Source organism: Chelonoidis abingdonii, chromosome 14, assembly GCF_003597395.2.
Source record: "Chelonoidis abingdonii isolate Lonesome George chromosome 14, CheloAbing_2.0, whole genome shotgun sequence".
NCBI lineage: Eukaryota > Metazoa > Chordata > Testudines > Testudinidae > Chelonoidis > Chelonoidis abingdonii.
Window position 1 is genome coordinate 3,851,444 of NC_133782.1, and position 17,200 is coordinate 3,868,643.

General features: G+C 50.1%; 1 protein-coding gene across 3 annotated transcripts in view; it reads right to left on the reverse strand.

Moving 5' to 3' along the window:
• Positions 1-16,957, reverse strand: part of HELZ2 (helicase with zinc finger 2) — a 48,929-nt gene extending 31,972 nt beyond the window's left edge. For all 3 annotated transcript variants that reach the window (XM_032766275.2, XM_032766276.2, XM_032766277.2), the window contains exons 1-2: positions 16,734-16,957; positions 86-1,234 (exon numbers count right to left, since the gene is read on the reverse strand). In XM_032766275.2, coding sequence (XP_032622166.1) covers positions 86-1,092 — 1,007 coding nt within the window. In that variant the 5' untranslated portion in view covers positions 1,093-1,234; positions 16,734-16,957. The remainder of the gene's footprint in view (positions 1-85; positions 1,235-16,733) is intronic.
• Positions 16,958-17,200: the final 243 nt, after the last annotated feature.

The following is a 17,200-nucleotide window of genomic DNA, read 5'->3' on the forward strand; positions in this document are numbered from 1 at the left end:
GCCCGTTGTGCCCTCTTTGCAGGGACCCATGCAGTTTGCTCATGGCCTGCTAGGCACAGCCGGCTGCGCAGGGCTGCCCCCTTACCTGTTGCACAGTGTGAATGTGGTCAGCCCATAGGGAGGCGTGCGGTGAGCCCACTGGATCATGGTGTCGGCTGAGACCATCTGTGCGTGCTCCACCAGGGAGCAGTGGTTCTCGAAGCTCTCCTGGGAGCTGAAGGTCACCAAGCAGGCCCGGCAGTAGAACTGGACTTGGGGCTGCGCTGGCTTGTCGCCGTTCTCGCTGCCCGTCACCACAGCCGGCAGCAGGTCCGAGCGCACCAGGCCACGCTTCTGTTCCGCCTCCCACACCGCCATCTCCACCTCGCTGTGCGCATAGTTACACCGCTGGGCCCCATGCTTACACGGGTTGCCTCTGGAGACGAACATGCAGTAGCTGAGCTGTGACATGAACTCCGGCCATGGCCTGACTGCCGTGTACTGCTTCTTCCTCCTTCCGTCGGTAACCACGTGGACCAAGAGAGCTTTCCAAGCACCGTGCTCCTCACAGAGCCCAGCCAGCCCCCCAGAGGATATTCTCTGGGGACTTTGGTAAAAGCAGAGTTTGCAGATCTCCTGGAACTGCCCCCCAAACTCACTCTGGATTTCACCTGCAGCACTGGGCGCTTCCTGGCTTGGGAGGCCTTTTGTACTGCCTGCCGTCTGTGCCTGGAGCACCATGGCTTTCAGCACACGCCGCTCCAGGTCGTGCTCTCTCTCGAAATTCCACACTATCGCCTCCTCCTTGCTGGTGGCAAAGGTGCACTGGTTCCTGTGCTTGTAGCACCCTGAGCCGGGGGAGTAGTATCTGCAGACCTCGTAACGTGCTGGGTTTGGGAAGCCCGGCCTCCTGCCTACCTTCTTCCATAGCTGGCTCCTCTTGCTTCTGCACTGGGCCAGGAGGATCTCATGCATGCAGCGATGCTCCACCTCTCTCCGCCCATAGGTGCTCTCGTTCTCCCTCACGCTGCACTTGGAGCACACCAGGCACAGCTCTAGCCGCTTGTGCAGGCCGTCCAGCGTCAGGGGGACGAGGCCGTTAACAGCAGGCATTTTCCCCAGTGGCCAAGTAAAAACAGCTACGAATCTCTAAAAGCAGATCAGATGCTCAGGAAGGCTCCAAGGAGCAGGCAGGGTCCTAGCTCGGTTCACCCTTCCTGGCCATTGACGCAAGCTTAAAAGCAAGTTTAAGAACCTAGAGAGAAACAAACAACAAGTGAGGTACACCACTACCCCGATATAACGCCACCCGATATAACATGAATTTGGATATAACATGGTAAAGCAGTGCTCGGGGGGGGGGGGCGCTGCGCACTCCGACGGATCAAAGCAAGTTCAATATAACACGGTTTCACCTATAAAGCGGTAAGATTTTTTGGCTCCCAAGGACAGCATTATAATTATATCGAGGTAGACGTGTATAAGGGAAATCAGCCTCTCTCTCTGCTGCATGCATTTTGAGGTATTAAACTAACCCATCCCAGCTCCTCCATTTCCTGAAGTGAGCAAGGAAAAATGCATCATCTTGGCCACAGCAAAACCAAACAAAACCACCCACTCAGCACGTGGTCAGATTCTTGTGAAACCAGACGTCTTGCTGTTTGGCAGAGTTAATGCCCTGACTGCTGCCCCACTGGGGCAGGGGGTGAGGAGTGTTGTCCTGCAGGACATGTACCACAGTCGTACAAAAAGGGCCCCTTCATTCAGTGACTGCTGCCTCCAGCCCACTGGTGAACCCGCAAGTTACAGATATTCAAGGCATGGCTCCCAGCCTCCCTTGCTGGATGGCCGTGTGAGGCCCTTCCCGTGACCAACTTGCTGCCATCTCTGCAGCCTTGCTGTCCCATCCTGCTTGGGACACGTCCTCATTTTTTCTCGCCCTTTTCCATATGTTTTGCTGACTTCCTCCCCCGCCTTTTGTCCCTGCCCTCCCCATTCCCCCTCCCACGGCACCGGGCCCGAAGCCTGCATGATGCTGGGGCGTGGCAGAGCAATGATTAGTGCTCCAAGGGCAGACTGGAAGCCTGGTCTGGCAGCCTGCAGCCTTGGAGGTCACATGGGAGGCAACAGCACCAAGCTTGGGATGGAGATGGAAGGGGAATGGGGCAGCTCCAGGGTCCTGCAATTTTCCCAACCCACAGTGTCCCTCTCCTCTGTCTGCAACCCCTGAAATCAGCCTGCCCGCTCCTCCTCGGCTTAGGAAACACTCCCGTGGTGGTCCGTTCGGGCAGACAGGTATATCCCACTGCACCCTTCACTGCTGTTCCTTCATTCCACCGGTCTGTGATTAGCTGCAGCCTAGCTGCGCTCAGGCCCCCCTCGAGCTAGGCACTAAGTGCTCAAAGGTTTCCTTTCTGTGCTAACTGCCTCGGGGTCCTGCTGCCTCTATGTCCCATCAACTCTCCACCCCCTACGATCCAACTGCTTCCACTGAAAGCGAGCTTGACTATCACAGCAGTGATCCTGAACTGCTGCATTCGACACCTAGATAAGGTGGTGATGGGGGCGCATCAGCAGAAACGAACAAGATCTAGACAGCCAGCTGAGCGCACACCCTGTCGGGCTGCTCAGCGCTGAGAGTCCAGCTGTGGGAAAGGTGACTCACTGCTCAGTGCACAGCCCCATGGGTAATGGGTTGGAAGCCTTTTGCGGGCTGTTGCCTGGGTAACCAGTGGCTGGGAGCATCCCATAATCAGATCTCAGGGGGAAATTAAAGAATGATGGGGGTTGTGGAGCTGCACTGCTCGCGAGGGGAAGGCCTGTCCCCTGCCCACCCTGACCACATGACAAAGCACCTGGAGTAGACAGCTGGTGCAGGGCCAGGCATGTGCCTGTCTCTTAAATAAATCAATCCTTCTGGCACCACAGGCAAAACCTGAGTTCTATGGCGAAAACTCACATCAGTGGCACCTCCAGCCTCTTGTTAGCACCTCAAGGGGTGGAATCTCCAGAGAAAGGGCTGAAGCTACTGCAAAGAATGAAGCCGAGTGCAAGATCTTGCATTCGTTTTATACAGAAGCTTCTCATTGCAAAGCATTTTCACAAGTCAGGATCCTTTCACTCACCTCTGGGGTGAAACACAGCAGCTGTTTAACAGCACACAGAAGAACCAAGCACAAGCTTGGGATGAGACATAGCCCACTGTCCAACTGAAACTGCAGAGGGACTCAGGTAACAGAATCTACTCATGTTGGAATTTCTCCAGGATACAATGGCCAGCTCTCCCCTGCCCCCCTTACAGATGTTGAAAGCGCCCCAGAAATTTTGCTGGCCATATGTGATTAAGACCTTCATTTTACCCCTATCCAAATGCCACTCTAGCACCCTGGCGTCAGAAGACAGGCTGTGACCTACAGAAACCCCCAATATCCTGTAAGCACTCCAAGGTTTTCCTATCACACTCATCAGGCCCAATCCTCTTCAGCTTCTAAGATGCAGCGAAATCACAGCCCGATGCGAGGTCACTTACTGAAGCAGAAAGTAGTCGTTAAACTACCCAGCAGAAAGTCAGTGCATCATTAGAATTTCTCTGTTCAGATTCAGTCACCTACGCTGTGTCTAGAAATAAATCACCTCTGACTCATCTCTGTGTGTTTGTTTCAAAACCTTTGCAGACAACACACAGAATTAAACTATCAAATCTCACACTGGAAGGCTGAACCTACAAGCTGCATGCCTTTATTTAGCAGGGATGGCACTCTGTCTCTTACTGTACAGGCTTTGTATATTTATCCCTGTAGCCATCTGTTGTCTCCTTAGATGTCAACTGTCAAGTCCTTGAAGCAGGGACCATCTTTCTCATCTGCATTCACATGGCGCCTAGCACAAGAGGGTCATGGGCCACAACCAGGACTCCTACATGTGATGGCAAAACAAATCACTGTCACTGCCATATCCCTGAAAAACATACCTAGATACCACAGAGAAGTGTAAATACAGAGTAAGGCCATAAAGCAAGGACCGACAGGCCTCAGGTCTGCAGGACAGTTAACTTAGCATGACTAAGCCAAGGCCTAAAGCAGGGGTAGGCAACCTATGGCACAAGTGCCAAAGGCGGCACGCAAGCTGATCTTCAGTGGCACTCACATTGCCCGGGTCCTAGCCACCAATCTGGGGGCCTCTGCATTTTAATTTAATTTTAAATGAAGCTTCTTAAACATTTTGAAACTTTATTAACTTTACATACAACAATAGTTTAGTTATATATTATAGACTTCTAGAAAGACACCTTCTAAAAATGTTAAAATGTATGACTGGCACGCGAAACCTTAAATTAGAGTGAATAAATGAAGACTCGGCACAGCACTTCTGAAAGGTTGCCAACCCCTGGCCTAAAGCTTTAAGTTAAAAGGAGGAACTAACTGATTAACTTCCCTTTTTGCAGTGCAGTCTAAGGACAAGTTTTAATGGCTGATGAGTTTAACCAAAATGTACATATACTAACTGCAGAAATACCATAGCAACTGACAGGCATAAATGCTTGTGATTAGGATGCCATAGGTTAATTAACATATGGGAATTAGGAACCCCAATATTATTGTGACGTGGAAGTATGTCTAAGGAAAACAGGCTGAAACCAACGCTGAATACGAGCAGGGTGTAGCAGGTGTTGGTGTATTCCTTCCCATGGGCGGTGGGATACACTGAAACGCACTAGCCTGATGACTACGCACAGATCACCTGGCCTACTCTGGGGTTCTCCACAAGGATGATGTGAGTAATGCACATGCTAGACATTCTTTATTGGCTCTGTCTCCTTTGCTATATTACAGAGTTCACAATGTTGTCAGTTTCACTGATATAAAATTTATACCATTGCTAGTCAGAGAACATGGACTGGATTGTTTCTCGTGGGCTCCTCAATTTAATAACAATTTCACTCCTGTACCTGATCTGGAGGCAGCAGCTCTCAGGCCACTGCAAGTTTAAGTAGAATCAACGCCCATTTACTGTTAAGCTACATAATAAATAATCATATGACTGTTTCCTGGGGGAGCCGCTGGACACTGCAGCAACACAGATGTTAAAGAAGAGACATTCTTTTCCAAGCTGGTGTGGATGGTTGGTGGCAAGGAACACAAGGGAATGCTCAAAAGGCCGTTTCTCAGACCATACTGATCAGAAGAAGGATGCTCTTGGGGTTCAGGCAACAGAACAGAATTTGGGAGATCCAGTTCAACCCCTGCTCTGACAGATTCCCTGGGTGACCGTGAGCAAGTGATCTCACTTCTCCACATCTATCCACCCATCAGTACAATGGGGATAACAAGACTTCGTGTCTCCCGCCCTTTGCCCATCTAGATATAGAATGCTCCCAACTATCTGAACAGCAGTAGGGACATGGATTTTTAATCAGGTGTTCAGGTAACAGAAAGGACAGGAGCCCTCCCATGACAGCAGGGCTGCAGAGGGCTCTGCACTGTCACAGGAGCCATTCAGTTGCTGGGAGATCCCTCCGCCCCCAGCCAGGGGGCTCTGCTCTCTTATCCAACTTCCACATGACCCGAATCCCTCCCTTGTCCCCCCCAGAATGGACAGTGCAGAGGTTTGGGTAATAGGGCTTTGGAAAACGAGGAGTATACTGCACATTGCAAGCTCTTTGCGGCAAGAAGAACTGTCTCTTCCCAGGTGTATATGCAGCATGTAGCACAGAGAGCACTTGGTGGGGACGTTACTGTGATAGAAATAATAATTCAGAATAACTCTAATCCTCAGCATCCCTAGCAGTGTGGTCCAGTCACTGATCAACCCTCACGCCACCCCTGTAAGATGAGTAGGTATTAGCCTCCTCACCTGTGCTTCAGAGACACCAATGTGGACAGGTCCGGGGCTTAGAGCTGACATTAGTGCCCAGGCATTCCTGGCTTCCCCAGCTGGGTGAAATCCCCTTCAGATGCTGTTTTCCTAACCTGCAGTCATAATCGTAACGGGATTAAAGCAGCAGACAGGCTGACCTCCATGGATTTCTCAGTGCTAGAACGATTGCTTAGTCTGCCAGCGGTAACAGCAAGTTTCTAGACTAGTCCGTTTCCTGAGCTCCCAAGGCCAGAACAAGTAACAGCGCTGGGAGTGTAACCAGGCTCCCGGTCCACGCGCAGCAAGGAGAAATTCTTCAGGGGTACAGGAGAGCAGCGGCTCAGCATGGGAAAGGCCAAGGAGGGATTAGGAGCACGTGCATGCTTTGGGGTGGGGCTGTCACTTACTGTGTGTGTACCAGGCCCAGCCCCTTGGGGGTGCTGACCTGCTCAGCCAGGTGCAATCACTACGCAAGTGTTAAACAACAGCACAGGAACAGGCTGATGGGGGATGTGGCATGAGGACTGGAGATTTCAGAGAGTTCAATTAGAAAGCCAGAAGGGACAATTTTGAGCCTCTTGTACACCACAGCCCCTGGACTTCCCTGCAATAATTCCCGTTTGAGGCAGAGCAGATCTCTTAGAAAATCCTGCCATCTTGCAGGGCTGCACAGTACCATTTAAAGCGTGTGTGTGTGTGAGAGAGAGACAGACTCAAAGGTCCTGCCTCTGGCAGAAACTGGAGTACACTCTGCACTCACCCTACAGGAGCTCCTGTCACTGCTCCAGCCACCGTCCTTCTGTGACAACCCACCCCCCTCCTGCCCTAGAACCGCCGGATCTCCTGCTCCAAGTTGGGACCAAGAAGTGGCTGGGCCGTGGCCCCCTTGGCTCTGCAGCCCATGCAATCTTAATTTAAAAGTGCCAGTGATGGACCATCCACCACAACGCAGCAGCATGTGCACAGAGAGCATGCAGAGGCTGTGGCGCTGGACCACATAGGAGGAGAGGATTAACATAGTGAGTGCAGAGCTTCAGTGGTCGGGGTATGCGTGTCATGGTCTGATGGAGAAATGGAACCACATGACCAGGAAGCGAGCTGATGGGAGACCAGGATGGTACAGTGTGCAGCAGTACAATATCGATCTCTCCAGCTACCAGAGAACAAAACCCCCCTGACCAGGAAGGACATTCATCTTGAAACACAGCCACCACATATGGGTCCTTGCAGTAACTCTCCAACAACCTGCAGTCCCTTTTTTCCCCGTGGTCGTCAGTATCTCATTGAGGACATTTCCCTCCCCCACCACTGCACCACTGCTTTTTATTTTTGTTACCGATTTTGTTAAAATTTCACCAATAAAGTTCCCAGCAATGGAGTCCATCAGGACAAAATGCGTTTGGAGAGAAGATGAAGGCCCTTCTGCGTTGTTTGACTTGGCTCCAAGCTCAAGGGATTTCTATCTAGGGTGGACACGTAGTTAAAAAACCTAAAATTTACTCAAATCTAAATATCAGATAAAACTCTACGCTAGAAATTCGGGATTAAATGCTGCAATGTATCAGCAAGTCAAGCTCCTTTGGGACCCAGGAAAGTTCATTTGATCCTAGGCCAATCCTTGACTAATGTGGAACCAGCATTTCTGGCTAAAAAAAAAAAAAAGCCTGGAAAATAAAAAAATAAACACGAGAATCCAAATCAGTGTTGGACAAACCTATCTGGAGTTCCGAGACTATCCTGCCTCGGAGGAGCAGCTGCGAGGCTGTGTCTAGGCGCTTCTGGGGTCTCTGGGTAACCAGATAACCTGCTGATATACTAATAGCAAAGCAAAGACAATGCAACACTGACACGGATCTTGAGGCCCTGACCCCAAGGCAGCTCACTGTGATAGGAGGATGCTCAAGGTCTTCTGCCTGTTGGTTAGCCAAGGTTACAGTAACAAGGCCTAAGGCCTGGGAATTCACCACTTTTCCCCCAACAGCCACGCTCACTGAGTCAATCTGCTGCTGCACTTTAAGGATAGATCTCATCTGCATCAGCTCTAAGGTCATTCCTAAGAAAAAAAAGTGCTTGATCCTAGTCCGGAGTAATCCTACGCACAAGCAAGGCAGCTTCCCAGCTTCACTGAGTCCTCAGCCTGCCATCTCTGACACAGCATCCACCAGGGTTACCTGCAAGTCTTATGATATAACCAGAGATCATCTGCTGCCCTGCAGCCACACGCAATGCTCCCCTTGACCCAGCAAGTTACTTGTACATAGATCAGGCAATATATGGCTTTCAGGCCTGATTTTCATATTGGCGCACTTAACTGTCTCCTGCAAATCTGGTATGCATGCAGCAATGGGGCACACAGCAACTTGCACCCATCCCGGCTTCCTGGTTGCTCTGGAAATCAGGCTCCACACAATTACCACAGCAGGCTGGAAAAGGTAAAGCCACAAATCTTCCCATGGGCCAAATTCTTTCCAGGTGGAATGCTACCATTTCAACTGACTTACGCCAAGGATGCATCAGACCCCCATGTCTCAATTTCCCTGCACGCAAAGTGAGAATAGCCCCACTTCCCTCCTAGCACGTTGTTAGGAGAGTTATTTATTGTTTGTGGAGGCAATCAAGGCGTTAAGTGCCAAGTCATATTGCTATTATTATTTAGCTGAACAAATTGCAGAGTCACGCTGTCAGGCTGGTAAGCCAAGTGCCAGCTCTTCCCCAAGGCCGCAGGTGTGAGCTAAGAACTGCCGAACCCATTGCTGGAAAACAAACCAGCTCACCTGTGATAGTATTGTTAGAAGTATTTAGTGACTAGACTCTATGAAATGTTTTACGCTGCTACCCACATTAATCTCACTTGGGATGTCTGTATTCCACGCTACAAGGAAATACGAGAGACACAAGGCGGGTGAGGTAATTAAAAGATATCACCTCACCCGCCTCGTCTCACTATTATCCTGGAACTGACACAGCAACAACAACTCTGCAAATACGGAAATATGTAAGTGTCGCTTTATAACTTTGAAAGTGTTTGCTCTGAACGTGTGGACCCAAGCATGGGACTCGCTCCCTCAACCGTTCAGGAAACCTCTGAAAAATTAAGTGGGACATCATGAGACAAAAGCTTTGTTCATTGCCCCATCCACTTGTGCAGAAGGCCTCCCCAGCCATTTGACTGCTGGAAGAGAAAAATAAAAATAGCTGACACAATGATTTTTAATCTCTTTGCTGTTTGAACTCTCACAGGGGAAGGGATAGCTCAATGATTTGAGCACTGGCCTGCTAAACCCACGGTTGTGAGCCCAATCCTTGAAGGGGCCATAAAGGATCCAGGGGGAGAAGGAATGTCAAGGACAGTACTTGGTCCTGCTAGCAAAGGCAGGGGACTGGACTCAATGACCTTTCAAGGTCCCTTCCAGCTTATGAGATAAGTATATCTCCAAATATTTTATATTATATTTAGAGAGACTAGCTCAATGGTTTTCAACCTCTTTTCACATGAAGACCCCTGCAAAATTTCAAATGGAGGTGAGGACCCCCTTGAAAATCTTAAGACTTAGTCTGCAGACCCCCAGGGGTCTGTGGACCACAGGCTGAAAACCACTGCTGTAAACTGAAGCGAGAGATCTCGCAGGGTTATCCCCCGGGTCTGCCCTAAAAGACATGTCAAACTGAAAGATCACTACAACTCAGTCACTCTTAGGAGCTGGATTGCAACTCATTTGTGTGTAGATGTTTGCTTGCTTTCACCTGCAAAGAACTCATTTCTTTTTCCTCGTTAATAACCCTTTAGACAGTTTATGACAGGATTGGCTACAGGTGTTGTCAGATCTAGGGCAGGGATTCTCACAAACACATTTTTTGGTGGCATCACTGTGTTGCCATCAACTCTTACTGGTGGCTGCTATGACATTTTTTCCTAAAATACTTAATTAACTTTAGGAAAAAATAAATATGCAGACATACATGTCCAAATCACAGTAATTTATGTATGATGGAGTTTTTCACAGACTGAATAATAAAAACAACACAGTTGCCTCTATTTCTGTACTGGATCTAAACAGATTAGAAACACAAATAAGGCGCTTTGCATGTTCTTTTATTTTGTTGCTGTTGTTTCTTTTGCTTTTTTGGTTGCATTTTCTTTTTATACTTGCTAACTAGTAAGCGAGTAAGTCTGTCTGTGAAAAGTGATATTTGTATGTTTATTAATATCACTTTTCACAAGCGCCGACTTGTTAGTTATCTGGGAGGCAGTGAAAAGTGATATTAACAAACACAGAAATATCACTTTTCACAACAGATTTACTCAACCCTGGCAAGCCGGGGAAGAAATTAAGGCTTGGATGGGGAGGTGGGTAGGGAGCAGCAGGGGCCAGGCGATGAGTGGGATAGTGAGCCCTGTAGTTAGGGGACGGAGCCCACCCCTGCGCAGCCAAAGCCCAGAGCCAGCAGCTCCACGTCCAGAGCCTGCCGCCTGCCACCCCAGGGCTGAAGCCAGAAGCCTGAGCCCCATTACCCCCAGGAAGGTGAGGAACTCTCACTGGCTGGCTCCAGCAGGGGCAGGGCTCAACCCCTGCCAGTGGCCATGGGGGAGGGGCCGCTACTCTCCCCCTCACCCCCACCCCAGTTACCGCCCAGGAGGCTGGGACTGCAAGAAAAGCCCCTGGTGGCCGCATTTGAGAAACGCTGATCTAGGGCACCAATTGATCTGGGATAAGTGACGGGTCTCTTGGGCCTGGGAACAACCTCAATGTTTTGTAATTTTTGGTGTAAGTGACCATTTATCACTAAGCCCAGCTTGCCTGGGCAGCAAGACAGACAGGAGAGCCTCATGGGATGTCTGTGACTCCATGGAAAGACAGTTATAGCGATCCAGGAGCTCCCATTTGTTACTGGGCAGGTGAAATCTAATTCTAGAACACACCACCTGCTCAGGGTCTGCCCTGCAGGCTGACGTCACTACTCACGCTCCTGAGCCACTCCAGACAACGCGACATGTGCCCTGGGAGGAAGCATCAATAACCTGGCATGAAAGAAAACCCCTCCTTGTATCGGGGGCAGGACACTCTTGTTCCGGTTAGTAACTCCAGAGTCAGTAACTCCTCCTGACAGGAGTCACAGGTTTGCCAGAAGTCAAAGGAGGCAACACATTCCCACTGGCAGGTCTGCTCATCTCATGGTACCCAGCTTTTAAAGAACCATGACTGGTAGAGAAAAAGGTTTCAATTATGTAACTCCATTGTTTCAACAGAGCCCCTTTTACTGTATGATGCATGGAGACTATATTCTTTTAACCAATCATATTTAGCTTCATGGTATACAGCAGATTTACTGCACTGAACAGAAAGCCCTTTGCATGCCCTGTCGAGACACCCATGGCCCACGTACATCAGTTACAAGAGCCAGAGAACTCCTCTTCAACAGAGCTTCCATTTGCAGCATGGACAGACTAGGACCATAGCTAAGTGTGTCGAGTCTGCACCAAGGGGCTACGCTGGCATAGCCTTTGCAGTGTAGACATAGTCTCAGACGGGAGAGGAGGGTGTTCACTACCTTGCAGGAGGTGATCAGTGCCTCACCGGATCTATCCCAGCAGCCTAGCTACCCAGCTACAAAGGGCTGGGGGTTCTGGGTATTCCAGTCACAATCCTTGTGCTTGCCCACCTTTGACTATTTATCCTGAGAGAGGACTGGCCTGGGAGCCAAGAGACCTGGGTTCTATCCCCAGCTCTGCCACTGACTAAGTGACCTTGGGTAAGTCATGTCTCATCTTGGTGCCTGTGTCCCCTCTGTTAGAGATTAACATTTTTGTACAATGTTTCCACACCCAGGGACGAGAAGCACCAGGTAAGAGCAAGTGCTGTTATAACCTACGGTGAAAAATTGGTTTCGATCACTGGCTGGCTGTTTTATTTAAAAAAAAAGACTTATGCCCCATCCACACACCCCTGCTGCCAGAGGGCAGCTCAAGGCATGAGGGCTGGGCTACATTGCAGAGTTAGGTCAGCCTAACAAAGTCGCTCAGGGCTGTGAAAAACTGTGTGCTGTAATTAAGCCCCAGCATAGACACTTGTGGGTGAACAGAATAATTCTTCCGTCAACCTAGCTACCACCGCTCAGTGGTGGATTTGCTACAGGGACGGAAGAACCTCTTCTGTCGCTGTAGCATGTGTCTACACTACAGTGCTGTAGCGGTGCAGCTGCGCTACTACACCATTTCCAGTGTAGACATAGCCTGAGTCAGCGCATTTCAGGCCATGGCGATCCTGCACCATCTGAAGGGCCAGAAAGGGAAGAATGCAATCCATGCCTCGAATTCTGCAGCGAGTAGTGGGCTCCTTGTTAATGCAGACTACACAATGCCAAAAGCGGCAGACTCTCTAAAGCTAACTCCAATTTCTGTTGCCCTTGCTGCAGACTTACCAGGGCCCTGGCTGCAGGGGGAAAGCTCCTAGCAGGAAACGTTCCAGAGAGAAACTGCGGAAGTCCTTCTTGGGAGAACGCAGGACTCCCACACAGTGCAAAGGAGGAGAGAGTTTGGGCATAAAGATAGTGCTGCTGAGACTGCTTCAGTACCAACTGAGTTCAACTGCCCCACTTCACAACAATTAGCATTTCCAAAAGGGGCTAATCAGGGTGGTTGGAGTGGAGCTGAACTGGGTGCTTGGATAATAGTTCACACCTCTGAATTTGCTATTGTTTGACTGAAGCATCAGGACCACACCAGGTCAGCTTCCATCCTGACAGCTCTGCCCCAGTCAGAAGGGCTGGACATGTTCATTGATTTTAAAACTTATAAAGCTTGGTCTCTTCAAAAACAAAAACAGGGAAGTTACAGGGAGAACAGGTCCCTGGACCTCAGATACTGGGTGCTCACAGTAACCACAGTTCAGCAAAGCCCTTAGGTCCACGTTCAAACCTGTGTTAAAGTTCCACTGAAGCCAGTGTGACTTGAGGATATGTTCAAGTGCTTTGCTGAATCACCTATATTCTCCAGCATCCCTGGCTGTATGCATGGTTCAGGTTCACTCTGCTACCAAGATTTCATCTTGTATTTCCTTCAGGGCCTTTAAAATGACATGGAGACAGGCCCCTGAATAACAATGACCAGATTTCTTCTAGGGGTGCCAAACTCCCCACTGCATGGCGCTTACTGAGAGTGAAGTTTTCAGCACCTACTGCCTCAAAGTCTGTCTGGTCTTGTGGGTAAGACATTAGACTGGGACTTGAAAGATTTGGGTTCTAGTTCCAGCTAGCCTGCTGGGTGACCTTAACTTTCCTGAGCCTCAGTCTCCCCATAGAGATAATGGTACTGGCCTCCTTTGCAAAGCTATAAAAGTCAGACCTCCTTGTGACGTTACTGACATACTCTGGGACCCGTATAGATCATTGTTGCAATCAAGGGCCTGTAATAGCATGAAATCTGGTGTAAAGAGGGTCAAATAAGGAGTCTAAGACAAGGTTATGATTATGCTATCTGTATGCACGTATCATTTTTGTATTTAAAGTTATAAGTATTGGCTCTATGCTGTATGTATTTCAAACTTGTGCTTCCAGGTAACACCCCTGACAAGTTGGTGTCAGCTCTGCCTAGCCTGCTTGATGGCCCATTAAGGACTATCAAACTGACCCATTGAGAGAAGACAGATACGCCTTGTGACTCCGCAAGGTATGCAGGAACATGCCTATGGACAGAACTCCAAGGTTTTTTCTTCCTGTGTGCCCAAATGTTTGTCTTTGAAACAAAGAAAGAGACTTCATGACAAGAGACTAAAAAAGGCTGCCGCAGCTCCTCCATCTTGTCTTCAGCCCTGCTTCTTATCTCTGGAGGGACTTTGCTACAAACGGAAGCTCTACACAAAGGACTGATGACCCATCCCAGCTGTGAATGCTCCAGAGACTTGATTTGAACCTGCAGTTTATTCTGTCACTGCTGCAAGCCTGAACCAAGAACTTTGCCATTACTGTATGGAATTGATTCCATTTAACCAATTCTAGCTCTCATCTATATCTTTTTCCTTTTATGAATAAACCTTTAGATTATAAAGGATTGGCAACAGCATGATTTGTGGGCAAGATCTGATTTGTATATTGGTCTGGGGCTTGGTCCTTTCAGATCAAGAAAACATTTTTTTCTTTTACGAGGGTGTTGGTTTTCATAACCATTCATTCCCATAACGAGTGGCACTGGTGGTGATACTGACAAACTGGAGTGTCTAAGGGAATTGCTTGTGTCACTTGTGGTTAGCCAGTGGGGTAAAACTGAAGTCCTCTCTGTTTGGCTGGTTTGGTTTGCCTAGAAACCCCAACCTTGGGCTGCAACTGCCCTGCTTTAAGCAATTTGTCCTGAACTGGCACTCTCAGTTGGGTGCCACCAGAACCAACCTTGTTACACTCCTCCCCCCGCCCCGCCCCTCACTAGTGTCTACCTTTAAACATCCATGCATGAACCTTTTGGCCTAAGAGATTAGCTTTTGTTTTGAAAAGGCATTTCTGGCCCTTTGGGATGTAAGGGGAACTCTCCCAGCTGCAAAGAGATCCAGGGCACTGGGCAGTGTAAAGAGTGGTCATATGCTATCATCACTGGGACGTATTTTCGCCAAGCCATTGTTTAGGTTGTTTTCAATTGGACTGTTCTAAGCAGCGAGGGGTGTCATCAGAACCCAACCACCAAGAACACTCACTCACCCATCAGGGCCCAAGCATTGCAAGCAACACTGTGGATAGTTTTCAGATGCCTCTAGAAGTGCACTCGCCCTTCTGTGGGAGAACACTAGAAAGCGTGGTCCTATATTCTAAGCAGGTTCATTGTTGATCATGGGTTTAGATGCAAGTCACAGATCTCAACATAGAGGAGGTTGGTTTATTAAACCCCTTACCAAAGTCCGACACAAACGTGTAGAGTGTTCCTGCCTCATCAGGATTAACAGCTGGGCTTATTTCTCATAGGCTACACTTCCTCTTTGCATGAAGGCCTGCCACACTGAACTGCTTCCTTTGCCACTGCTCCAGCCCTTTTCCCGTGCAGCTCATGGAGTCCAATGTGCAATATTCAGCTTGTTCACCTCTATCCCATCCGCTGCTTTAAAATTGCAACAACATTTTGCAAGACATTTCAAAGACAAAGTTGCAACAACATTTCCTTTAAGCTCCAAAAACAGCACACTCTTGGGGTCAGGGCTATATACATCATGTCTGAACAGCACCTAGCACGAGTCTCCAGTCTGGTTGAGGCCTCTAGGTGCTAAGTTAATATGAATAATAAATTACTTCCTACAAAATAGAGATCCCTGAATTTAAGGCACCACCTCCCACACACGTGTAGAGAAACATATTAGTTGTATTTAAGGGGCCCAATTCTGCGCTTCAGCACACTCTGGCAACTATGACAGCCCTGAAAAGCCACAGATATCCGCAAATACCCACAGCATGGATGCAGATATCCATAGGCCATTTTCGCAGATTGCGGATCGGATGTGGATACAAATTTTGTATCCACACAGGGCTTTAACCATAACTCCAAAGAGGCTGAGAAAAGAATTTGGCCTAGTGTCTTCATAGTTAGGTTTGGCCTTGATTAATTATTTACCAGTGATTCTCTAATGTGTTACTCCAAAGAGAGTCATTAGCCCCCTTAAGCAGGGGTGAGTTACATAGGTCATAATACCAGATGTGCCCTCCCCATCTCTGCACTCAGAGCTAGTTTGGCACACCTGGTGTACCCACAGAACACAGCCCCTTCTCTTTGGGCCACTGTTGATTTTGGTAGGAGCAGCTCACCCCATCTTTGGGTGCAAACCTCACCTCTACCACACACCCCAGTGACAGGTGCATTTCTGGAACTCCAGTCTCATCTAGGCTCCTGCTCCTCATGAAATCCTGATCCAAGCAGTCAGCGTTTTCACTTCCTGGCAGAGCGTCTGTTTAGTTTGTGAGGCCCCCACAAAACAAATATATATCACTTCCCTTTTGCTTCTAAGAACTTAAAAGAGGTGGCTGAAAAATAAACCCAGGTATTAACTGTAATAAGTCAGTTGGATCCGACAGGACCCCAAAACTACAAGTAACCAGTTGAGACAGAAAGTGTCACACATCTCTAGCAGCCTACCTACCCTGGGGTTTTATTGCGCCATATCTTATTGGTGCAAATTCCTAGCACAGACCACAGCGCTAGTGACTTTTTACACCAGTGAGACAGTCTACACTAGGGGTTTGTACCTGCCTACCCACGGGGGTATCCAACCCCTGCCCAGCCTAGACAAAGCTGCCATCGCTTCCCCTAGCACGCTGCCTGTGTGCCTGGCACACGAACTGCTAACTTACCTGGGCCAATATCGCTGAGTCCAGGCTTCTCTGCTGACCAAAATAAACAATCTCCCCCAGCCCTGCAGCCCCCACGCCCCTGCTCCGGCCTCTCTCCCTAAAGCCATACAGGAAGGTTTCAGGGCTGCATCTAACTCATGACCCCTCAGGCACCATCCCGCTGGGGAAACAGGTCACAAACTTCCTCCAAGTCCCCGCAGCTGGTCCTGCTCTGGGGACAGCCCCGCCTGGGCTGTAATAACGCCCGCGGTCACCTCTCACTTCCCCATCCCACGTCGGCTACCGGGGAAGGGACCCCACCGGATGGGCAAGGAGGTTGTCAGCGAGAAACAAGGGCGCCGCTTCCCCGTCCCCCCAACACCGCCCCAGTCGGGGAACAGTCACGCGGGTCAGCCGGTCCCGGGTGGGAATTCCACGTGGGGCAGCGGTGACCCAGCCGGGCTGGCCCGGGCAGGGGGAGCCGGGGGAAAAGCGAGAGAGGCTCGGCTCTCCCCTAAGCTGGGACTTCGCAAACTCCCCTGCCCGGGGTCCCCGAGCCGTGCCCGGCGCGCCCCGCCTGGGGCTGCCCAGCTTCTTACCCCGGCGCCCGCATGAAGGAAGGAAACTTTGTGTCCCTCTGCCCGGCTGCGCTCCGGCTCCTGCCGCCCGGCACTGGCGGATCCTGGCCCGCGGGCTGCGATTGCGGCGCCGACTGAGCAGGGGCTGACTCAGTCCAGCGCCTTATAAGCCGGGCTGCGCCGCGATCGCTTTCGTTTCTGGGCCCTCGCTGCATTCAAACATATGGCAGCGCCTCGCGGAAATTACATCACCGCAGTCCCGTGGGAACCCGGCCGGCCCCCTCCAGCCCGGGGGGGGTGGGGACAGAGCCAACCCCGCCCCGTGCATGCACCTTCCCCTGCATGCACAGCCACTCCCCCCAGCACCGCCCCCTGCATTCATCGTCCCCCCCAGCACCGCCCCCTGCATGCACAGGCACCCCCTCCAGCACCGCCTCCTGCATGCACCATCCCCCAGCACCGCGCCCTGCATGCACAGCCACCCCCCT